This window comes from Lemur catta, chromosome 6 (genome assembly GCF_020740605.2).
Source record: "Lemur catta isolate mLemCat1 chromosome 6, mLemCat1.pri, whole genome shotgun sequence".
Taxonomy (NCBI): Eukaryota; Metazoa; Chordata; class Mammalia; order Primates; family Lemuridae; genus Lemur; species Lemur catta.
The window spans coordinates 58,949,455-58,974,187 of NC_059133.1; the positions used below are offsets into that span (position 1 = coordinate 58,949,455).

Sequence of the window (24,733 nt, forward strand, 5' to 3'; positions counted from 1 at the left end):
TCAGTGAAATAGTATTAATATATTTAAGTCAGTATTGCCTCTGCGACATGTAAGCTCTAAATTAATGCCATTAATTTCATTTTATTCCTTTAAGTTGCATCACTGTGGCGAATCGCAGGAATGTTTCCATGGCTTTTGCTACATACTGTGAAGTGACTTCTCTAACGGGTTGTAGTACTTTACACTGCTATCAACAACGTCAGAGGCTCCTAGTTGCTTTGATATAGATAGGGCCACTTTCTTTAATTTTTTTTTCAGTTTCTGATAGTCCCACCTGTTTTCTCTTTCAAGCTCTTCACCCGCCCCATTTTCATCGCCGACTCCGCCACAAACGACATTCTCCGAGACGCAGCCAAACGGCGCGTGGGCAGGAAGCACGCCACAACCCGCCACAACTGAAGACTCACTGCCTAGCGGAGGGCGCGCTCAGCCCAGTTCTCGCGGGAAAGGACGTGGTTTTTAAACGTAAACGTCTCCTCCCACCCCCTGCCTCCCAAGGTGTCACGTGACGCGCCTGCGTCCTACCCTCAAGGTCCTTCCTGGTATACTAGCTGTTACAGGGTGGCGCGAGGTCCATTACGGAAGTAGGCCCATTGACTTTCGCTTCCGCGACGGAAGCGTCACAATCTGGCTGTCGACTCTTAGCGGAAGTTCGTCACGTCGCAGTTGCCTCCGCACAGCGGATGTGTCGCCGCTTAGGTGACGCTGGGAAGTGCTTGCAGCCTCCGTCGCTGCCTTCTGGTTGAAGCACTATGGAGGGAGAGAGGAAGAACAACAACAAACGGTGGTATTTTACTCGAGAACAGCTGGAAAATAGCCCATCCCGTCGTTTTGGCCTGGACCCAGATAAAGAACTTTCTTATCGCCAGCAGGCGGCCAATCTACTCCAGGACATGGGGCAACGTCTTAACGTGTATCCTTGCGGCCTAGGCTTTTGGCCTTCGAGTCGGTCCCACTATGCTCCGCGTCCAGGCCTTCAGCTCTGGTGGGGACCAAAGCGGGGAAGAAGGTGGGCAGCAGGAGCTGGATGTCTAGGTGGGAGAGCCCACGGTGGGGCGGGCTGAAACTCTTCGCGCGATGGCAGCGAGGCGGAGTTAATTTCCCGCTCGCTCACCCGTGCCACCAGCCTTGCTGGGAATTCGTATCCTTCCCAGCTTTGTGTTTTAACTAGCTCTTCCCAGTCCCTCTTCAGTGTGTTCTGACCTGCTCTGGTGACTTTAAGATTCTCCTTTTCCGCTGTGCTTTAGGGGTCTAGTAGAGGTTTCACCGTTGACAGCTCTCTCTCAAACTTAGTGTGTGAAGAGTTTCGAGAAATTCAGTACCTGAAGGCCTAGAATTAATGCCCCAGGTTTGGTTCCAAATCCATTCCTCCCACTTGCTAGCTGTCAAATTCTTGGTCTTCTCATCTGTAAAAATGGGATGATAACCTCTTGGATTTGATTGTGTTCCTACCACAATGCTTGGCATTCAGACGTTCAAATAGTAGTAGCTGCTGTTAAGAGTTTTATAGAATTTAAGAGGAAGGAAAGATGTCGGTTTATGTTTTTAGGGATGTAGACTCACGGAATCGAATGTTTTAAATCTTTTACAAAATACTGGGTTCTTACGTTACTTAGAGTGCTGGTGTATATTCGTTTTCTTCATATTTCAAAGATGTGCTAAGTTAGTGATTTCCCCTCCAAATATTTTTGTCAAAAAATACACTCATTTGGTGGTGGAGAAAACTAATATGGTTTTAAAGTTTTTTCATTCTGTGCACAAACACTTTTTCTTGGGTGCAGCTTCCATTTAAATGTGTTGCTGTTTGTATCTTAAGGTTGTGTTCATCTCAAAGTAAGTGTCCTTTTTATTGTCATTTTGTTTCCTGTTGATATCCAGTCTGTTTCCTAAGCATCCAGTCAGTACGGAGTTAAACTTTTTTGTTTCGAATTCTGTTTCAGTGTATCCTTAAAACGTTTTCCCTTTTGTATGTGTGTTGTCATTAAGGTTGTTGCCACCATGGGACTGCATCATTTCTAGACCCCATATTGTCAGCTGAGGTCTTTAGAATTAAGATATTTAAAAGTTTTTGTTTTCATTTAATGAATATCAGGTCATTTCAAAGTATTTGTGGTCCCAGGGATCACCATGTGAGAATTCTTGGTTGCCAGAGAGAAGTGGAACTGAAAAGTTAATTGCTGGAGTTTAGAAGGTGAGGGAGATAGTGCAGACGTATCTAGAGGCCAGGTCAGGAAGGGCCCTGTAAATCATGTTTAAGAGATATCCTGAGCTAACAGATCACCATTGCAGCATTTTCAGAAGGCAAGTGACAGAAATGTTTAAGATCTTACACTTTTTTTTATAGTTTATCTTGATCCACATATCCTGAGAGTTTGTTTATTCATTCAGTAAATTTATATTAAATACCTGTTACGTGTAAGACATTGTGCTAAATGTCAATTGGCGATTAATAATTTGGTGAAAGAAAACAGACCTCTTTGGAGAGGCAGAGGTAAATATGATTTCATTTAGTAGCATCTACCGTGCTTGATCATTTGGTGGTCTTTTGGGAGGAGTTAGAGGTTACGTTTTTGGAAATTGTACTGCCTGCCCGCTTGTTTTTGGACCTTAACTTGAACACTTCAGCTCACAATTGACTATCAACACTGCTATCGTGTACATGCATCGATTCTACATGATTCAGTCCTTCACACAATTCCATCGAAATGTAAGTATTATTATTTTTGTTTATTTATTGTTTTTTAGAGACAGGGTCTTTCTCTGTCTCCCAGGTGGTAGTGTAGTGGTGCGATCACAGCTCACTTCAACCTCAAACTCCTGGGCTCAAGAGATCCTCTGACCTCAGCCTTTCAAGTAGCTGGGACTACAGGCATGAGCCACCGTGCATGGCCAAGTTTAATTTTTTCATATGGTGTAATCCTTTTGTGATAGATTCTAACTATGTATTTCATTTATGGCTGGTCTTTGCTACTGCACTGGGATTTGAACTTTAGAATTTAGGGTTGATCAGTTTGCTTATGTGTCGTGCTGCTGTTCTGATTCCAGTCTTCCAGTTTTCCTGTGAAGTGTCTAGTTGTCTGGTAGATTTAGACACTCTTAGAGTAGGTGGATTGGATTCTCTAAAAAAGAAGTAGATTATTGAACACTTAAAGTTAACATTTTTGGGTTGGTAGAGTAGCATTAAAGGAGAAATCATGCTTAATTTAAGTATAACTTTCAAAGTGGTAAATAATAATATGGTCACAGGAAAGGAGTGTAAGTTATTTAGATTTTCCAAAAGCCTTTGATAAAATTCCAATCAATGGTTGGAGGAGAAGGTACATTATATAATAATGACTGGGGAAGTGACTTTTAATAATAGGAAAAAAAATAGTAATAAAGGGATTTTTTTCTGGACAGAATTGTAAATAGTGGTAGCTTCAGTTTTGCTACCTCAAATGGTCTTATTTCACATGATTGTAAATGTATAGTGTTATCCCAGTTCTAGGAAAAACTATATTTGTTTAATAAAATCCCAACGTAATAGGGATAAACTTGGAGAATGCTTCATATGGATTTGTGAGTAAAATATTTCATTATGGGGTTTTTTTGGGGGGATGATATTAACTCAAAAAATCTCATTTTTGGCTGGACTCAGAAGTAGATGCTCTCAGAGAGGACAGCCTACGTCTCTTGGCAGTCTGTTCCTGGCGCTTTTCTTTGGCCTCTTTCATTCTCTTGGCCAAAAGTTTAGCATATTCTGCAGCCTCTTCCTTATTTTTCTTAGTATGCTGTTTCTTCAGAGCAATATGCCGGCGTTTATATTGCAGGACGCGTGGAGTTACAAGTCGCTGAATCTTGGGTGCTTTGGTCCTAGGTTTCTTACTTTCTTTGTTTAAGGGCTTCCTTACAACATACTGGTGAACATCATCTTTAGACAGATTGAAAAGTTTGCGGATTCTGCTAGCTCTTTGGGGCCCTAGATGATGAGGTACTGTAGTATCAGTCAGTCCAGGGATACCCTTCTCTCCTTTTTTTACAATAACCAAGTTGAGAACACTCAGATTGGCATCCATGATACAACCCCGAACAGATTTGCACTTTCTTTTTCCAGTTCTCCTTGGTCTATAACAGGAATGCCCTTTACTCAGTAGCAGGTGAACACAGCCATGGGTCAAGACACCCTGGTTCACGGGGAAACCTTGCCTGTCATTCCCACTACTGATCCAGACCACGTAACCCTTCCATTCTTCACCCAAGAGCATCAGCAGCAACTTCACCGTGGCCATACGCTTCTCATAGAAAGTACGAAGTTTGCGTTCATCGTCCACTTAATGAGTTTCTGGCAGCCAGTCGCTGGGAAGGAGATATTCAGTTTCATCTTGAAGCGGCTGATTGCCTCCAATGTGCCAGGAAAAAGAGCTCTTCATGGCTTTTTTCCTAAAAAAGGTTCTACTACTAAGGAAACTTGTTTAAGACATACCCTTTAGGGTGATGGGTTTTAAACTCTTTTTTTTTTTTTTTTTTTTTTTATCCTGTAGGAAAAGAATCTGTGAAGGTAGACATAGCTCCTGTAATGTAAGAAATTTGCAGAATCAGTATTGGGAATAATTGCATAACAAGCTTTTTGGACTTGTGAATTAAGTATTCCTAATTTTTCATGATTGTCCAGTTAGCTTGGCTTTCTTCTGCCCTTAGTCCCCACACCTCCAGTCATGCCCTACTTCTGATTGCAGGGAGAGATTAGTATGTTAGCATTTAATGAGGCTATCTAATGACACCAGTGTAGAAGGTAGTGGATAAAGAGTGAAATTTGAAGAGCAAGTTCATTGCTATTGCGCCAATTCTGTAGGTTTTCTATAATTCTTTTTCTTTTTTATTAAAATATTACAGAAGAAAATTTTTTATAATTCTTCCCTTTTATTACAATAAAGATTTAAAATCTGGGGTGAACTAAATCTCAAATCAACTTTTCCATTTTGTGCATATATAGGTTAATATATATTTCCCCCTACTTTTATCTGTTAAATTACATCTTATTTCCTACATATTAAGCTTGGCAAGGTCAGAGACTCACTTTTCTGTATATTTTCCGAAGCACCTTCAGTAAACTTATTGAATGAGTGAATGAATGAATGATCTGGTAATTATCCAATATGAAGATATTTTTTTGGATGTCATGGCCTTTTCCAAATTCCAGTGATTAATTTGGAGTTGTTGATCCTCTTTAGAGGATTGATTTTAGACACATTGTAGAATTAACAGATCAAAAATATTGCCCTTTTAATATATTCTAAGAGTTTAGATGAGATGAATCTAAATTCAAATTTGAGAGGCTTTAATACATTGCTGTGGCATTGGTGTTATATATATTCAATCCCTCATGCATTTTTCATGTTATTTTTTTTCTTATTACAAAGGCAATAGGGCCGGGCATGGTGGCTCACGCCTGTAGTCCTAGCACTTTGGGAGGCCAAGGCGAGAGGATTGCTTGAGCTCAGAAGTTCGAGACCAGCCTGGGCAAGAGTGAGACCCTGTGTCTCTACTAAAAAATAGAAAAAATTAGCCAGGTATAGTGGTGCATGCCTGTAGTCCCAGTTACTTGGGAGGCTGAGGCAAAAGGATCACTTGAGCCCAGGAGTTGGTTGCAATGAGCTACGATGACATCACTGCACTCTACCCAGGGCAACAGAGTAAGACTCTGTCTCCAAAAAAAAAAAAAAGGTAGTAAATTCCCATGGTAAAAATTAAAACAGTATAGAAATGTATAATGTGGAAATTAAAAGCTCCTCTGTAAACCCACCCAGAGATAACCATTGATAATTGTTTGGCATGTAGTGTCCCAGACATTTTTCTGTATGTACACTAGCATTTATTTCTATTAAAAAAAATCATGTCTTACTACACTACTGTTGTGCAACTTGCCTTTATCACTTAACAGTACATATTGGATTATCTTTTTATATTGGCTTCTTGTTATTTTAAATAGCCACGTAGTATTTGTGTAGTTACCATAATTTATTTAACTAGCTCCCTATAGGTGGGTATTTGGGTTGTTTTTAGTTTATTATATTATAAATAATGTTACATAGGGTAGTCTTGTACTTACGTAGTACACTTGTGTGAGAATTTTAATATAAATTCCTATAGGTGGAATTGCTGTACGCAAGGGTATGCATATGTAAAATTTTTGTTGTGTTGATTTGCCCTCCTGAAAGATTATCAGTATGCTTTGTTTCCAGGACTATAGAAGAGTGTCCTTTTTTTTACACCCTAACAAAAAATATTCATTACTTCAAGAAATATTTTAGTTCTTCAGGAAATATTAACTACTTGTTAAGTGCTAGTTGTATGTTGGTGAGCCAGATTAATGAGGTCCTAGATTATTTTCTTAATTTACATTGCTTCAATTAGTGAAGTTGAGGTTTTCTTGCCTTTTGGTCATGGTTCTTCTCGTGAAATTGAAGAATTGAGTGAAAAATTGACTGTTCTCTTTTCCCCTTTTTATTATTCTGATTATCTTATTTTTATGAGTTCTTTATATATTATACCTGTTCTCGGGTGTTGTGAATATTTTTCTCATTTTGTGTTTTTTTATTGAGGTATACAGTAAAGCATAAAAATCTAAATGATGCAAATTGATTAATTTTTGCATTATTATTTTTTATATGTGACCACATCTCAGATCAAGATAGTATTTTTCCAACACCCTGGTAGGTAGAGTACTTGTCTTTTAATTAAAATAAATTTTATTTCTTTAGTGGACATGGTTAAATAACTGCTTTATTTCTTTACACTTAAGTTCTGGAATTGCATTTACTTTCTTTTTGAGAAGAAATTCAATCTCATTAATTGAATTTCTACATGTACTATCTTAACTGTTTTTAAGTGGGGGAAAATAAAAGTGGTGAACTACTTGGGTGGGGTGTATTTGTTTATATATTTCAAAATACAGATTCTGTATTTAGTGCCTAACATATTTGATTGGTGTATTTTACTCTAATTAGTTGACTCTTAAGAGGTCAAGCTCAGCAGTTAAAAGTAGAGTCTCTGGAGTCCTGTCTAGATTTGGAACTGTGCTATAGTGCTTCCTAGCTGTGTAGCTTTGGGCAAATGAGTAGTGGATAGGCTTTAAATGAATTAATTTGCCCATAGCAAACAATAAACATTAGCTAGCATTATTGTTTTTTGAAAATGGAGAAAATGTTATACTCTTAACTGGTATAAGAATTCCTCCTAGAGAAACTTGGCCTTTGATGGGGAAACACTTTGATATGTAAACTTGACAAATGATTCCATAAGGAATATTGAGTATTTATATGGTTGATTGCATAAAAATTAAATTGAAAATTATCTCTTGCAGTTTTTTGCTTAATGAGATACTGTGTTGCCTTGTTATCTATTGTTTATATACTATATTATAGTTAGCTCCTTTCAAATATATTCTTAGTTCCTGGAAGGCAGAGTTAGATAGGTTTAAAACTTTGGTGTTGTCTTTGTCCTTTTCCTTTTCTGCATTGTCCAGTCAGTTACAAAATTTTTTTTTTTTTTTGAGACAGAGTCTTACTTTGTTGTCCAGGCTACAGTGAGTGTGTGGTGTCAGCCTAGCTCACAGCAACCTCAGACTCCTGGGCTCAAGCGATCCTCCTGCCTCAGCCTCCCAAGTAGCTGGGACTACAGGCATGAGCCACCACGCCCGGCTAATTTTTTATATTTTTAATAGAGACGGGTCTAGCTCTTGCTCAGGCTGGCCTCAAACTCATGAGCTCAAGTGATCCTCCTGCCTCAGCCTCCCAGAGTGCTAGGATTATAAGCCTGAGCCACCGCGCTGGGCCCAGTTACAAAATCTTGTTAATTTTTATATTACTGTTTTTTCTCTCCCTGTAAATATATTTTTTCTCTCCCTGTAAATATATTTTTTCATTATCATAAAATTGAGGCCGAGTGTAGTGGCACTGCCTGTATGAAGTCTTAGCTACTCTGGAGGCTGAGGCAGGAAGATTGCTTGAGCCCAGAAGTTCAAGGCTACAGTCCAGCCTGGGTGACAAAGCAAGACCCTGTCTCTTAAAAAAAAAAAAGAAAAAAAGTTGTAAGAAAGGATTGAAGGAGAAAATGAAGATTTCACTATAACTCACTTTTCAGAAATAATCCTGTTTAATGTTTTGAGTATACCCCATTAGAATTTTTGTCTGTATGCAAATACATGCATATATATTTAGTGCAACCCTAATAGTTTTCCAAAGTGATGCCTGTTTCTTTTTTCCATTATTTCTAATGTTAGTGCCTACTCTAAATTTTGTTTCCTAATGCCTGAATTATTATTAAAATTTTTCTTTTTTCTTTTGACCGGGCATGGTGGCTCACGCCTGTAATCCTAGCACTCTGGGAGGCCAAGGCGGGAAGATCGCTCGATGTCAGGAGTTCGAGACCAGCCTGAGCAGGAGCGAGACTCCGTTTCTACTAAAAATAGAAAGAAATTAGCTGAACAACTAAAAATATATAGAAAAAATTAGCCGGGCATTGTGGTGCATACCTGTAGTCCCAGCTACTTGGGAGGCTGAGGCAGGAGGATCGCTTGAGCCCAGAATTTGAGGTTGCTGTGAGCTAGGCTGATGCCACGGCACTCACTCTAGCCTGGGCAACAGAGTGAGACTCTGTCTCAAAAAAAGAAAAAATTTTTTCTTTTTTTTAAATTAACTTTTAAATATATCCCATCCTTTCCTCCTTCTAGTCCTACCTGCCACCAGATTACTCTTCCTTAATATTTATTATACTCTATGTTTTTCTGAAATCTTTAGTGTCTCACATCCCATTATGTATTTCATTTAGCTACTCAGTTTAGTGTTCCAAATGTGCTTCGTGCCCAGATCCCATACCTTTGTTCATGTGCATTTTCTTGGACCCTGCTTTGTTTATGCCAAAGACTGAGAAATGTATATGTAGCAAGCTCTGTATACAACTGAAACAAATGTGAAGGAAAAGAATTACTATGAATTGAATTTGTGGAGGAAAACTTGCTCTACAAAAGTATTATGTATAACTGCAGGGATACAAATTAATATTAGAATATCTATTCTAATCAGTAAAGTGAAATAGATACTTAAATTCTGTGAAATTTTTTATTGCATTTCTTTGACTTGTGAATTATAGCTCTTGCCATTGCCATCTTTAATTCATTGAAATATTCCTAAGATTCAAGAAAAGTGTACTTCTGAAGTTTCCCAGATTACTAGGCTACATTAATGTCATATTGCTCTCATCTTTTATATTGTTTAGTGTCTTAGTTTGTTGTCTCAGTTTGTTGTTTGCCTGTATTGGCTTGAATTCCCCCCCACCTCCCTGCCACCAAATGCCTTCTATGTATGATCTCTTACATATAATACTATGCTTTGTATTCTTTTTTAAAAAATTTGATACATATAAATAATTGAGATATAATTTATATACATTAAAATTCATTGTTTTAAATTGTACAATTCACTGGTTTTTAGTATATTCACAGTATTGTGCAACCATCACCACTGTCTAATTCCAGAACATTTACATCACACCAGAAGCTCCTCACCCATTTGCAGCCACTCCCATTTCCCACTTCCCCCAGTCTGTAGCAACCACTAACCTACTTTCTATCTCTATGGATTTGCTTGTTCTGGACATTTCAATTTACTCCTTAGAAAAATGTATAGAGTGATTTGATATAAACAAATTCTTTAACAAAGAATTTCATTTTATTTCATTTTTATTTTTTTTAGAGATGAGGGTCTTCCTCTGTTGCTAGAGTGCAGTAGCACAATCATAGTTCACTGCAGCCGTGAACTGCTGTGCTCAAGCGATCTTCCCACTTCAGCCTCCCGAGTAGCTAGGATAACAGGTGTGCACCACCATGCCCAGCTAATTTTTTTTGGTTTTTTTTTTTTCTTAGAAACAGGATCTTGCTATATTGCTCAGGCTGGTCTTGAATGCCTAGCTTCAAATGATCCTTGGCCTCCCAAAGCGCTGGATTGCAGGCATGAGCCAAGAATCTCATTTTAAATAGAAAACTGTCTATTTATATCTAGTACCTTCTCTCATACATAGCTTTTAATGAGAGGTTGTGGAAGGATTGTTGTTTGGAAGTGGACATGGATCAATGGATAGGAGAGGGGAAGATATTATAAGTAGCAGGAAAAGCATAAATAAGAGTTCATGAAGTTGAGACAAACACTGGATTTGTTTGATACTTAGCTCCTCTTTAGATCCACCTTGGTCTAGAAATAAATAAATAATAAACATGATCTGTTTTCTCTCTATCCAGTCTGTGGCTCCAGCAGCCTTGTTTCTAGCAGCTAAAGTAGAAGAGCAGCCAAAAAAATTGGAACATGTCATCAAGGTAGCACATGCTTGCCTCCATCCACAGGAGTCACTTCCTGATACTAGGAGTGAGGTAGGAGATTAATTATACATCTGTTTTTCTTTATATTTATTATAACTTAATATTGTAACTTTGATTTACTGAAGTTTGAATGGGGGCTGTTAAAGGCACCTTTTAGTGTTTGTTTTTTCCTTAGCAAAAAAATCACATAAATTTTATGGCAAAAGTTAATTGTATTCATTATAGTAAAATTTGAAAATGCAGAAAAACAAAGAAGAAAATACATCACCTAGATATATTTTAGACAGCCAAAGCACAGTGAACCCCGCTGGTACTTCTGGCTTCTTTTCTATAAATAGCTATGTGTGCATGTTTTTTGTATCTGGTTTTTTTTTTCACTTACTATATCTCAAATATTTTCTCATTTTATTAATTTTCTACTTTAAAAAAAAGTCTAGATAGTATTTCATCATATGCTTGTGTGCATGTGTGTATATATATTTTTTAACCATTCTCCATTAAGAAGTATAGATAATTTCCATCTTTTTGCCGCTATGGATGTTATGAAGAATGTTCTTTTTTTTTTTTTTTTTTTTTGAGACAGAGTCTCACTGTGTTGCCCAGGCTAGAGTGAGTGCCGTGGCGTCAGCCTAGCTCACAGCAACCTCAAACTCCTGGGCTTCAGCGATCCTACTGCCTCAGCCTCCCCAGTAGCTGGGACTACAGGCATGCGCCACCATGCCCGGCTAATTTTTTTCTGTATATATATATTTTAGTTGGCCAGATAATTTCTTTCTATTTTTTAGTAGAGATGGGGTCTCGCTCTTGCTGAGGCTGGTCTCAAACTTCTGAACCGAGCAATCCATCCGCCTCGGCCTCCCAGAGTGCTAGGATTACAGGCGTGAACCACCGCGCCCGGCCATGAAGGATATTCTTATAGATACATTTTTGTTATGGGTCCTTAAGAAAGTGAGTCCTGTCACTAGTTTTTTTTTTTTTTTAACTTTTAAAGAAATTATAAAAATTATATATGCTTATTATAAAAGAATTCAAAAACTTAAGAAACATTTAAAGTCAAAGTTCATCTCCCTTTTTCCTAGTATACTGCTGGTTATAGTCTGATAGATATTTTTCCAGACCTTTGTCCTATGCATATACACATAGCTTTTTGTTTTCTTCTATCCTTTCTTGACTTTCTTAAAGAAAAGAAACTCTCTTCTGGTTGTAGAAGTCAGTGATTGAGGATTGATGAGTTGAGAATTCTGATTTTTGTAAGTAATTAGAGAAAAATTACGGATTTTTGTTACTAGATTATTTAAGTTTCTTACAATGGATGTCTGGGTTATCCTTTATCAAATAGATAAATGGAATCGTGTGCTTTCTTCTGATCATAATGGAGAAAGGTTTTGTTTGCCAGGGAGATTGTTTTTATTTTTAATAATAGTCTTTCCTAATTATGTTATATGTAGCCATGTCTTGACTTCCTTCATTTTTCTCTTTGAGCCACACCAGTAGCTCTTGTTGAAAAGAGTGATTGTTCTGGACTTTATTTAGGTTTGAGACTAGTAAATGTGATTATAGAATTGAGTTAACAAAACAAAAACATAATAATCCCCAGTTTTTTTTCCTTCTCCAATACATATTTACATAATTTCTCCCAAGTCTCCAGTTGTTTTAAGGTCGTTGGGGGAGTAGATACTCTCTCCACTGTGTGGAAAGGAGAACTAGCATAGTTTTAAATCCTTATCAATTTATTCAAATCATAAAGTTAAGTGGAAAGTTAATTTTTTAAAAAGATTAATTTTAATAATGCATTTTATTTAATGCAGTAAATCTAAATTATTGTCACTTTAGCATGTAATCGATGTTACTAAGTTATTAGTGAGGTATTTTACATTCTTTATTTTTTAACTGTCTTCAAAATCCGATGTATATTTTACAGTTATAGCATATTTCAGTTTAGATTAGCTACATTTCAAGTGCTTAGTAACCAGATGTGGCTAGTGTTATAGTTTTGGTTGTTACAAATCTGAGAGAATTTTCTTGTTTATTACCTTTTCCTTTGAACTCTTCTGTTAATTTTTAGAAATCTAGCATTGCCACAAAGGGGAAGGTTTAACAGGAGTCAAATGTTTGATACCAGTTAAATGTCTACAGTACTGTTGGAAGATTCTGCGAATGTATTTTGGTGGTGTTGAAAAAAGATATATTTTAAATTGTCTTATGTCTAAATCACCTGAGCTTTAAAACTTAAAATGTTAATCAGTCTGAAAATGAACTAGATCTCTGGTACTATTTCCGTAGCCATATATGAATAAAGTTATCTCTCAGTGTGCTATTTTACTTTTTTTTTTTTTTTTAAGGAAAATCTGTACTGAATGAGGATGAGGGATCAGGATTGTATTTTAATTCCTATTCTATCTCCTATTTTCACCCCTGCCTTTTATTGTTTTGGTTTCTATAGGAGGGGTTGTTAGAATTGTTTACACTTTACACATTGTGTGTTTATAGAGAATAATTTCTGTCTTCTCATTTTTAGGCTTACTTGCAACAAGTTCAAGATCTGGTGATTTTAGAAAGCATAATTTTGCAGACTTTAGGTAAGTTTATTTTCCTTTAAAACACTAAAAAAGTTATTTAACATAATGATTTGATTTTAAATTTGCCAAATAGGAAACAGGAAGAAAATCCCTTGGGATGTTTTTGCAGAGTGTCTGTCCCTCTGTTTCCGGATTGTAGAGGTTATAGAGCTCAGAGTTTAACCCTGGCCTATACCATAGGGAGAATGTAAGCAGTACAGCTGACCTTTGAAACAGCAATTAGTGGGGTTTTTTTTCCTCATTTTAGGTTTCATGATTTGCTTTTTAAGGTTTGGTACTTTTTAACTTCGTAAATAATGACAAAAACTATCTAAAGAACATTTTTCCTTTCATGGATTGTTATGACCTATTTGTCATTGTAGTTAGATAACAGCATTTGTTTTTAAAATTAGTCACTGGTGTTTAGGACAGCAAAGTGGAAATGGAGGAACTCAAACTATAGTGGTTGCGTGGGCAACTCTGATGATGTTCCTATATTATCTGTTATTTTCATCAGATGGCTGTCTTTAAAAGCTTAAAAAATATGAAAATAAAGAATTTCTTGTTCTTTTGGACTGCCATTTTTTTCTCCCAGGTAGGATAGGATTTTATGAGTTGTGTTTGAAAGTTATTAGTATAGCTATATATTTTTTGGACAATGTACACATGATGAGTTATTGAAAGTTTATCTCTGAAGTTAATTTCTGCTAGTTGACTCTTAAATTATCTTCAAAATAATCATATTTTAGGGGACAATGAATTTTTTCTGGTGAAATAAATTTTTATTAATATTTTAATGTGGAAACCAGTGAGATCTAATTCACACAAATCAGTTATCCTTTCAGAATAATTTGCACCTTTTAAATTTATCAATAGAATTTCTTATATGGGGAAAATTTTAGTTATATTCTCAAAAAAGGCAACTTACTCAAAGACAGTTTTTGTAGACATACTGATCCTCCTTAAATAATTCTAGTAAAGACCATTTGAGGTAAAATAAAATGATCAGTGTCTGCTGTAACTGAGATGATGAAAAGGAACAAAACTGAGGTAAAAGAAGAATAGGTTTTAAAATGTTTTTTCAAGGTTAAACTTTAGGGCGGGCACAGTGGCTCATGCCTGTAACACTAGTACTTTGAGAAGCCGAGGTGGGAGGATCACTTGAGCCCAGGAGTTTGAGACCAGCCTAAACAACATAATGAGACTCTGTCTCTACAAAAAATAGAAAAATTAGCTGGGCATGGTGGCACACACCTGTAGTCCTAGCTACTCGGGAGGCTGAGGCAGGAGGATCCCTTGAGCCTAGGAGTTTGAAGTTGCAGTGAGCTATGATGATCATATTGCACTCTACCCCCAGAAACAGAGCAAGACCCTGTCTCAGAAAAAAAGTTAGGCTTTAAAAGGCAGTCATCACTTGAGTGACTCCTTTTCCAACCTTATGTTATATTCTGTTGTCCCTAAAAATGTGTTTTGTGTTCTTCAGTGCTCTTGAGATCTTAGCAGTCCCCTCTAGCTCAAAGTGTAAGCAACTTTGAAGATAATACATCTTAGAGAAGAGTGTACTGCATTCTTTGTGTGACTCTTAGCCTTTGAACAGCGATTTTGGGCAAGGGAAATGAGGGAGGCCTTTAGTGATGACTCAGATAAAATAAGTATAAAATGTTTTTGAGTATCTCTAGCTTTTTAACCAGTTACTTTTTTCTTTTAAGGCTTTGAACTAACAATTGATCACCCACATACACATGTAGTAAAGTGCACTCAACTTGTTCGAGGTAAGGAATCCCAACTTGAGATGTCTTAAATTGTTTTACCATTTAGAGGCTGTGGCTTTCTGTGAACAAATACATAACACATCTGCTTTGGCCAAAAGTTAAACTGAAAGGCCTGCTTGGTTTATATAAAAATAAATGGTGAGAGTTAACCTCTTGAAGATGTTTGTCTTGGGGTGGTAGGTGATCTTATTTTAATTCTAGGGTTGATTAAAGGCTACCCAGAAGGCCAAGGCAGGAGGATCACTTGAGTCCAGGAGTTTGAGACACAGCCTGGGCAACATAGTGAGACCCTGTCCCAGCAAAAAATTTTTAAAAAGTCTGGACGCCATTGTGCGTTTAAGTGATGTTTATAGTTTTGTAGACCAAACTGACAATTGGTCTTATTTTACATTTTACTAATGTGTGTTTCATGTGAAAATTTGCAGTTTTCCCAGGTTCTTTATGAAAGTATTAAAATGTTTTCTGTTGGCCGTGCACAGTGGCTCACGCCTGTAATCCTAGCACTCTGGGAGGCCGAGATGGGTGGATCATTTGAGCTCAGGAGTTCGAGACCAGCCTGAGCAAGAGCGAGACCCTGTCTCTACTAAAAAAAAAATAGAAAGAAATTAGCTGGACAACTAAAAATATATATAGAAAAAATTAGCCAGGCATGGTGGTGCATGCCTGTAGTCCCAGCTACTCGGGAGGCTGAGGCAGTAGGAGACCTTGAGCTCAGGAGTTTGAGGTTGCTGTGAGCTAGACTGACACCACGGCACTCTAGCCCGGGCAACAGAGTGAGACTCTGTCTCAAAAAAAAAAAAAAAAAAAAAAACAAAATGTTGAGCAAGGATAAGGTTAGAGATGGATATTTGTTAACATTGAAAAGATGACATTCTAGGGAAGATAAAACCTTGCTTTGTTACCCAGAGCATTTTTTTTTTTAAAAAGGAATGTGGTTTTTTCATTGTAATAAATTAAATAATTTGTTATTTGATGATTTGGGGAGTAAATCATAGGCCATTCCATTAAAAACTTATCAGCAAAAATCACTTTTTCCCAAATATATTAAGGTCTTCTGGATTTTGTTTCTGGCTTTCAGATCATTTTAGTTCATCTAGCTTAGTGTTTCTCGGTGAATCCTTATATCAGAATCTCTAAATTACTTGCTACAAGTATCTCAGATATCTGGTGTGCAGAATAATGCTTGAGTCCCTAGGTCTGGAAGCAGCATAATTATTAAAATTAAAAATCATTGATCTGTATCCTTAGGTAGAATAGAAACATCAGGTGGTCAGGGATCATGTATGCCTCATTTACCACTCTATTCATAGTACCTTGCAAATATTAAATGGTTACTAAATATTTGTTGAGAATAAATGGAACTAACAACTTTTTTCCTTCCCTTGCCCCTGCCCCACTGTTTGTTTGTTTGTTTGTTTGTTTTTAGCAAGCAAGGATTTGGCACAGACTTCTTACTTCATGGCAACCAACAGGTTTATATTTTAATTTTTTTTCCCTTCTAATTTTGGGAAAGGATTTTACTTGGGTTGGAATTGTTACCTTTTGAATGGTAAATACAACTACTCAGTAAACTAGAACCCAAGGATCCCAGGCATGGAAATGATCTTTGATACAATGTGTTATAGACAATTCTCTGGTAACTGTTGATTTTTATGCACAGTTTTCATGTTGTCATTTAAATTTCCATGGTGCTTTTTAATTTGCTATGGTGATATAAGTATTTAGTACTGATTCTTTGATAGGGTACTCAATTCTGTATGTGTTACTTTGCTTTAAAATATCCAAGAGCACAGTTCTGAACATTAAGTTAAACTTAGCGTTCATTGATAGTGACCGAAAACTTAATTTGGAAGATTCTGCAATACTTATATTTTTAAGACTCCTTTTTCTTCCCCCACTCCCAAACAAATGGGCCACTTATGTGTATAAAGAGTTTCAATACTTTTTCTTTCTTCCTTTTTTTACAAAATAAATTATTAGTACATAACCTGTATTATCAAATGACTAACTAACTCTCAACTGTAATCCCTGATATTGTTTGTTCATGGAAACCAAAGATACCCCTAATAACTGTCAGGGATAAGAAGTTTCTTTTTATAACCTCTTATGAGAAATTTTTGAAATAAACCATCAATCAAGCATATTCATACTTGAGAGAAAGATTGTTCATTATTTTAAATAGACCTATGATTGGTTAAGAGACAAGGTAATTTCTACAGTATTTCCTTAAGTACTTGATTTAGGGATTGCACACACCAAAAGGCTTATAATTTTGCTTAAGATCTGAGCTTAGTCTCAGTGTAATAGGTAATAAACATTGACTCAGAGCTTGGATACTGGTCCAGAAGTCAATGTTTTAAAAAACTTGAATACCTAGCCTTTTTCCCCCCAACTTTTTTTTTTTTTTTTTGGCTCTGGTCAGTGTGTGGATTGAATGATGTGCAGTCAAGAAATTTAGAAATGTTGTTACCTGAATAGGTGGGTTAATAGGAAAATAGAGTGCTGTATCAGAGCACTGGAGATTTCTTGCCCTTCTCACTCTCCTGTGTTTTTTTAAACTTTTTTTTTTTTTTTTTTTTAATAATGGAGAGTTTTAGCTTTGGGTTGAGAATTGAGAGCTCATGACACTCTCTGTTTCCTTCCCTTTGATGTCAGCCTGCATTTGACCACATTTAGCCTGCAGTACACACCTCCTGTGGTGGCCTGTGTCTGCATTCATCTGGCTTGCAAGTGGTCCAACTGGGAGATCCCAGTCTCAACTGACGGGAAGCACTGGTGGGAGTATGTTGACGCCACAGTGACCTTGGAACTTTTAGATGGTAAGTTTTAGAGTAAGGGACCTTGAAAAGCACTTGCTTTTGATCTATCACATATCTGGCTGAACATGACTTGATTCAGATGAAAATAGTGAGTTAGTTGAGGTTATTCTTGCTTTATTACTTCTGTCTCGCTGAGTCTTTCTTGAATGTTCTATTTTATTTGTAGAACTGACACATGAATTTCTACAGATTCTGGAGAAAACTCCCAACAGGCTCAAACGCATTCGAAATTGGAGGGTAAGACTCACTGCTGTCAACTTGTGGAACAAAACTAGTTTCTTCTTTTGATGCACCAGTGAATATACCAGAATTGAAAATGTACCCTAGGTTTGGAATTTCCCTTTTTATAGTTATGTAATAATCATGGCTTCAACTTCATAGCTTGGATACTGGCCCAGAAGTCAATGGCTATAGGTGATAGCAGGATTTGCCTTGCATTTTGCAACTCCTGTGATATGTCATTTGGTTAGCAACATTGGTTGAGTATTTTCTGCACGGAGACTGTTAGGGTAAAAACATGGCTTCTCTGAGTCAGAATATCGGCTTCTGGTAGAGGCAAGATAGAAAATTACAAGGTTAGAGCTGGTGTTGTGATTTTAAAAATGTATTTTAGAATTTTGTTTCTGTGTAGATTATAGTCCATAGTTGTATTTCAAATATTTTTCAAATTATTAGTTACGAATAATGAAATCATTCCTTCTTTTCCCCAGTATCAGATAGAAAATTTCTTTTAAAATTGTTCCCTCATTTTCTCATAAGTCGAGACTGATGAACTTAATTTTATTCTCCTGAGTTGAACGAGTTGTAGAAAATGAGTTTGCCTCTTAGAAGCCTAGGGTTAGAAGTAGGTTTGAGATCACATAGTTCATATTTTACTTTCATATAAAACCTCACCAGAATTGCTAGAATTTGTTCATGGACTAACAACTTCCAATCATAAGCAATCATAAGAAGGCATAGATGTTAATGAATGATTTTTAGATAAGCACAAATTATTTTATGTTCTTGCTTTGTAACATTTGTAAAGATTGCTGTGACTTTTTTTGTTGTTGTTGTTGTTGTTGCTGTGACTCTTGATTGAAGGTTTTAAAATCTTCTTCTGATGGTAGTATTTATATTGGGTTTTATGTTAGGATAGCCTCCTGTTTGTGGCCTATCCAGAACTTCCAGTGTTGCTGCAAGTACAATCTATTCAACTCAGTGTTCTTCTATTTAATAAATTACCTCAAGTGAAGGGATGTTATTTGCTTCATTCTAGGCATACCAGGCTGCCAGGAAAACAAAAGCAGATGACCGAGGAGCAGATGAAAACACTTCAGAGCAGACAATCCTCAATATGATTTCCCAGAGCTCTTCAGACACAACTATTGCAGGTTTAATGAGCATGTCAACTTCTACCACAAGTGCAGTGCCTTCCCTTCCAGTCTCTGAAGAGTCATCTAACAACTTAACCAGTGTGGAGATGTTGCAGGGCGAGCGCTGGCTGTCCTCTCAACCTCCTTTTAAACTAGAACCTGCTCAGGGTCATCGGACTAGTGAGAATTTAGCACTTATAGGAGTTGATCATTCCTTGCAACAGGATGGTTCAAATGCATTTATTTCCCAGAAGCAGAGTGGTAAGAGCGTACCATCAGCTAAAGTGTCACTGAAAGAATACCGTGCAAAGCATGCAGAAGAGTTGGCCGCCCAGAAGAGACAACTGGAGAACATGGAGGCCAATGTGAAGTCACAGTATGCATACGCTGCCCAGAATCTCCTGTCTCACCATGATACCCATTCTTCAGTCATTCTGAAAATACCCATAGAGGGCTCTGAAAACCCTGAACGGCCTTTTCTGGAAAAGGCTGACAAAACAGCTCTCAAAATGAGAATCCCAGTGGCAGGTGGAGATAAAGCTGCCTCTTCAAAACCAGAGGAGATAAAAATGCGCATTAAAGTTCATACTGCATCTGACAAGCACAATTCTGTAGATGACAGTGTTACAAAGAGCCGAGAGCACAAAGAAAAGCACAAGACTCACCCATCTAATCATCATCATCATCATAATCACCACTCACACAAGCACTCTCACGCACAGCTTCCAGTTGGTACTGGGAATAAACGTCCAGGTGATCCAAAACATAGTAGCCAGACAAGCACCTTAGCACACAAAACCTATAGCTTATCTAGTTCTTTCTCCTCTTCCAGTTCTACTCGTAAACGGGGGCCCCCTGAAGAGACTGGAGGGGCAGTGTTTGATCATCCAGCCAAGATTGCCAAGAGTAGTAAATCCTCTTCCATAAGTTTCTCCTTTCCTCCACTTCCTACAATGGCCCAGTTACCTGGGCATAGCTCAGATACAAGTGGCCTTCCCTTTTCACAGCCCAGCTGTAAAACTCGAGTTTCTCATATGAAACTGGATAAAGGGCCCAGTGGAGCCAATGGTCATAACACAACTCAGACGATAGACTATCAAGATACTGTGAATATGCTTCACTCTCTGCTCAGTGCCCAGGGTGTTCAGCCCACTCAGCCCCCTGCGTTTGAATTTGTTCATTCTTATGGTGAATATCTGAATCCACGGGCTGGTGGGATCTCCTCCAGATCTGGCAATACAGACAAACCCCGGCCACCACCTTTACCATCAGAACCTCCTCCACCACTTCCACCCCTTCCTAAGTAAAAAAAAAAAAGAAGAGGAGAAAAAAAACTTCTTTAAAAAACACGTTGGTTTTTTTTTTTTTTTTTTTGACTACTGATTCTGAGTTAAGAAAATTACTTCCCTTATGAAATATGTCACCCTTCTTGGACTAGGGAATAAATTGATACTGAGAGATAAGTGGGAGGGTGGTGGAGGGCCTTGGTTATTATATCTGCTGTCTCATACATTTAACTATTTTATTACAATTTTACTGGTATCACAGAGGTGGGAATGTGTTGAAGCTGTGAAGGATTAAGAACACTTTCTCTATTCTTGGGCCTCTCCACCTTCCAATTAGGTTGATTGCAGCTGGTATCTTCCCTCTTCTTGCCAGAACTGAAATATGGAGGGTTTGTTTTATCAAACAATTGTGGATCCTTTTGGTGTTTAATATATCAGAAGAGAGGAAGTATTTAAACGTCAAAATCTTTTAAGAGACTTTTAAAAAGTAATTTAAAGAAAGTAAGTTATCTGTTTAGTTTTTTTTATATAATTGGGGAGGGGATAGAGATTTTGCTGTGTGTATGAGATACATAGCAGTGACTCCTGGTGGGTGGGATTGGAGGGTGGGAATTTGTGCGGGGTGGGTGGGAGGGTAGGTTTTTTGGCCAAGAGTTCTGAAGTAGGCGCGGGCCACTTGAAGTGTTGAGACCTTTAAGTGTAAGTGTGGGTATGTGTGTTTTAAGTGTGTGTGTGTAAAAATCATGTTTTATCTTTCCCTCCCTATCCCTTACTGTTTTCACTTCCTAACAGTCTACTAGAGAGACCATGGTTGACCTTGAGAACATAAAGGAAGGAAGAGGCTTGTATTTGACTTGTCATTTTCCCCTTTCTTTATGTTGTAATTGAGTAGTAGCCCCTAATTTCTAGTTTGGGCAAGTGCTGCCTATGGCCTGATTCTTAACTTCATTATGAAAACTTCCTTTTTACCCCTCTTTTCATTTTGATGCAAAACCGGGGTATGGTTGAGGAAGGAGGATTGGTGAGCAAGGCCAGCTTGTGCCCTACAGAATTGGGTGTGTCTTTTTTCAAGTTGGGCTTTGGGAAAGTGTTCAAATGAGAGCAATCTCAGGGTCTGTGAAGGGGAGGGGGATGTGCTATGTATATCCTGCCTATGAAAGCCCAGACCATATGTGAGAGTAGTTCTGGGAGAAGCCATGAAACTAGGGGATACTAAAAACAATGAAATTGTGATTTGGAATTTTTAGTACATTGTGTTTTAAATTATATTATGAATGTAAGACTTGCTTTTTTTATCTGTGTATCTGAAGGGAAACAGCTGTATCCTCAGGTTTTTGCCACCTATATTACTTGAGAGATTGGAGCTGGTGAATTTAACAGTACTGATGCCATGAGAGCAAGCAAGCCTAGCAAAGAGATACTATTGTGTTCAGATGTGGTGGCTTTGGATTCTAGACAGAAGTTCTTGAGATTTCTGAGTCCTTTAAAAAATAAGTCAGAAGTTCTTTTGTTATGGGGGCTTGATTATCCCATATATTAGGAGTAAACATTTTTGATGAGGAAAGAATTCTAAGCCAAGCTGTCTAATTCAAAACCACGCAGCCACAGATCATTTGATGGGATATTCTTTGGTTTTCATGGCATTTTTTTTTGCTCTAGAAGAGATGGTGCAATTTGAATTTGTTATCTTGTTTTTAATGCAGCTTCCTTCACACCAAATAGTCTTTAGGGAGGAGTTGAATTCTTTTCATTGGAAGTCCTGGGGAAATGGACTTGTACAAGTGCTGCTGCTTGCCAGAAATAGTTTGGGAAGAAAACTAAGGCAGTTGGAATTGATGATGTACTGGCCTAATATAGAAAGGAATTTTTAGGAAGGGGTTGGTGTCCTGCATCTCTGTGTATTTGACCTGTCTAGAGTGCCTACCATTGCTGGCTAAAACAAGGAGCTCTCTGTTGACCTCTAAACCATTAATATTTCTTGGTGTGTCTCTTCACTTTTATAGATGACATATAGATGACATTTTCCTCTTTCCCCTTGATATTTTCTTTGTTGTGCCAGATAATTGGTAGATGTGTGTTTGTGTTTACTAAATTTAGGCTTCCTATTAATTTAGATTCTGTTTGGTAGCATCTGTTTCCCTTCCTGGCCTTTCCAAAGGGAATATGCCATTTAATTTGTATCTGTATCTTTGTGGAATTGATGATCACTGCTTTGTGAAAAATGTCTTTTCTAGCTTTTAATTATTCTTATCAAATGTCACATATATTTAAATCACATACTCCTTCACCACAAAGGTGCATATCCATTTGACTTAACAGCAGTTCTTCATGGCAGTATTGTAGTTAAGTTCCTTACTGTGTTGTTAGGAATGAACTAGACAAAAGTGCTTACAAAGACTTAAGAGCTGCGTTATGCTGTGTAGTCTGACCTTTGCACTAGTAGATCATTCCTGATATAGGTTGCTTTAGAGATCTTTTATATTAATGCCTCCTGGTACCATCTAAAGATACCTACAATGTCTGCTTTTAGATCTATGCATATGTCATGAACCTCCTTATAGGTTCCTCGTGAAGCTGCTGTATTGTCTTTGGGTTAGCAGATGGACCTGTCAACTAGCATGTGTATCGTCCAAATTCCATAAGCTCAATTAAAACCTTATTGCGTTTTAATTGAGTTTGGGTTGTGTGGTTTCTGTGCTGTGTATGTCTTTCCTATCTTCACACCTTCAAAGGGTAAGAAATGGGATTTATACATCCAAAGTTAGTCTAGTAAATACGGATTTTTGTTTCTTCTTTTAGCGTAGACTGTCAAGGATAAGTGAAGGTGGTAAGTAGGCCTGGAGCCTCAAGTTCTGTAAATCTCATTCCTGAAACTTTGCTTGACTCTCATGTTGACAAAAACAAATACCTGTGGATTGTTCTTAGAGTTTTTAAATCAGATACCTGTGTTGCTGTTAGAACCCTAGTGAAACGTTAATCTAAAGCCAAACTGGTCTTCTGAAGTATCAGTTACGCTTTTGGGGTTTAGAAAATACTTAGGTGTTAGTCTAGTCTTCTCATTCGTGAATCAATGTATTTCCTTAACTTCTCTTTTCTTCTTTTTTAAAAATGATTATAGTGTATATAATATAGTTCTGTATTATTGGGTTCACCAGTGTTGACAGAAAAATTTTAAGTCTCCAGTTGGAAACAACAGCAATGATTAGGATATAGAAATCATGGTAACATCACTGCTCAGTTTTCTTAAGCTTCTGCTACCTAATTCTTCATATTGGAAGGTATACTTCTCATACCTTGCTTCTGGTAGAAGGCAATTAGACGGGCCTTATGTATCCCAGTATGGTTGGGTTTTAAACATATTTGAATTTCCCTTATTTGGGGAATTGATTATTTAAAATAATTTTTTTGTTTGTTGTTATTTTGATACTTAAGCTGGGACAAGGGAAGGTCTAGAACATCTTGAAGTGGGAATACAATATTATTCTTTCGGATTTGGGAGATTTTAAGCAGTCTATGCAACCCATCAGATGGTGAGAAATAGTCCTTTGCTAATTAGCCTCCACTAAGCCTTTGGTGTCTTTGATACCTCCCCAAATTTCTTGAGTTGTTGCTTAACACCCAGCTCTTAACTGAGTGTTTGCTCCTGATGGTTTAGGAAATCTTCATGTTGTACCACACTTAACAAGTTTGTCTTTTTACCCTTCTGTGGATGCGAGTTTGAAACAAGCATGGTACTCTAATCCTACCTGATAGAGTGGTCTGGAATGGAAATTATTTTTTATGTGGAAGAGCTCTCCCTTTTAATGTTGCTAAAGTTTTTAATATGAATTTGGTATTGGAAAAGGGAGGTAAAGAAAAAGAATGTTTACTAAAAAGCAGTATCCTTCTCCTTTCTGAGTGTGTATTCATGGTTGAATGAAGACAAAGGCTCTTGGGTTTTGTGTTGCCATGTTAAGCATGGAGAGTGATGCTTGACAGCATGCTAACTGAAGCCAGAGCAGGTATGTCCTCCATCAGGTAATCAGGAACTCTTCAGTTGAAGCTGAGGAACTAACTGATTAGTTGTTGATCATAATGTAATTATGTGAAAGTGCTGGCTAGTTTAAGCACCCAAAGAAAAGAATGCAGCAGCCTAACTTAGTGTTAACCTAGGTTTCTGAATTTGAAACTGACCCTTTCCCACCCTACTTCACACACCTAAAACTGTCCGTTTTCTTATCAGACCAAAGAGCAAAAAGGAAAAAAAAAAAAGTAAAACACTTTACCAATCTGTGTTACTCAGGTACAATTTTGTGGTGAGATTTTTGTCTGTTATCTTTGTAGTGCTCTTAAGAGTCCTTTCTCAGCATATTCTGCTATTGCCTCTGTCCTCCTTGGGGCACCTCAGTTCTGGATGCTACCCCTGGGATCTCTGCTGTTATGTGAATGATAGGATGTAAGTAAGGGCTCTTTGTAAAAAATTCAAAAAATTTTTAAAAAGGATGTTGTATACATTTTATAGTCTGGCTATCAGTTTGATATCTTGCTGTCAAGTTTGTTTCTCAATCTGTATTTATCCATCCCATCAATAAACGTTAATGATAAAACACTCA

General features: G+C 37.4%; 2 protein-coding genes and 1 pseudogene across 3 annotated transcripts in view; 1 reads left to right on the forward strand and 2 right to left on the reverse strand.

The window, feature by feature from the left end:
* TEX49 (testis expressed 49) overlaps nt 1–413 on the reverse strand; it is a 33,908-nt gene extending 33,495 nt beyond the window's left edge. For both annotated transcript variants that reach the window (XR_006735979.1, XR_006735978.1), the window contains exon 1: nt 275–413. The gene's annotated coding sequence lies outside the window, so the exon portion shown is untranslated. The remainder of the gene's footprint in view (nt 1–274) is intronic.
* CCNT1 (cyclin T1) lies at nt 302–24,733 on the forward strand. Its single transcript, XM_045555055.1, has 9 exons — nt 302–913; nt 2,626–2,707; nt 10,274–10,402; nt 12,870–12,930; nt 14,619–14,681; nt 16,108–16,153; nt 17,337–17,500; nt 17,667–17,737; nt 18,759–24,733. The coding sequence occupies exons 1-9, from the start codon at nt 753–755 to the stop codon at nt 20,160–20,162; spliced, it is 2,181 nt and encodes a 726-aa protein (XP_045411011.1). The 5' UTR covers nt 302–752; the 3' UTR covers nt 20,163–24,733.
* On the reverse strand, nt 3,618–4,360 carry LOC123640445 (annotated as a pseudogene).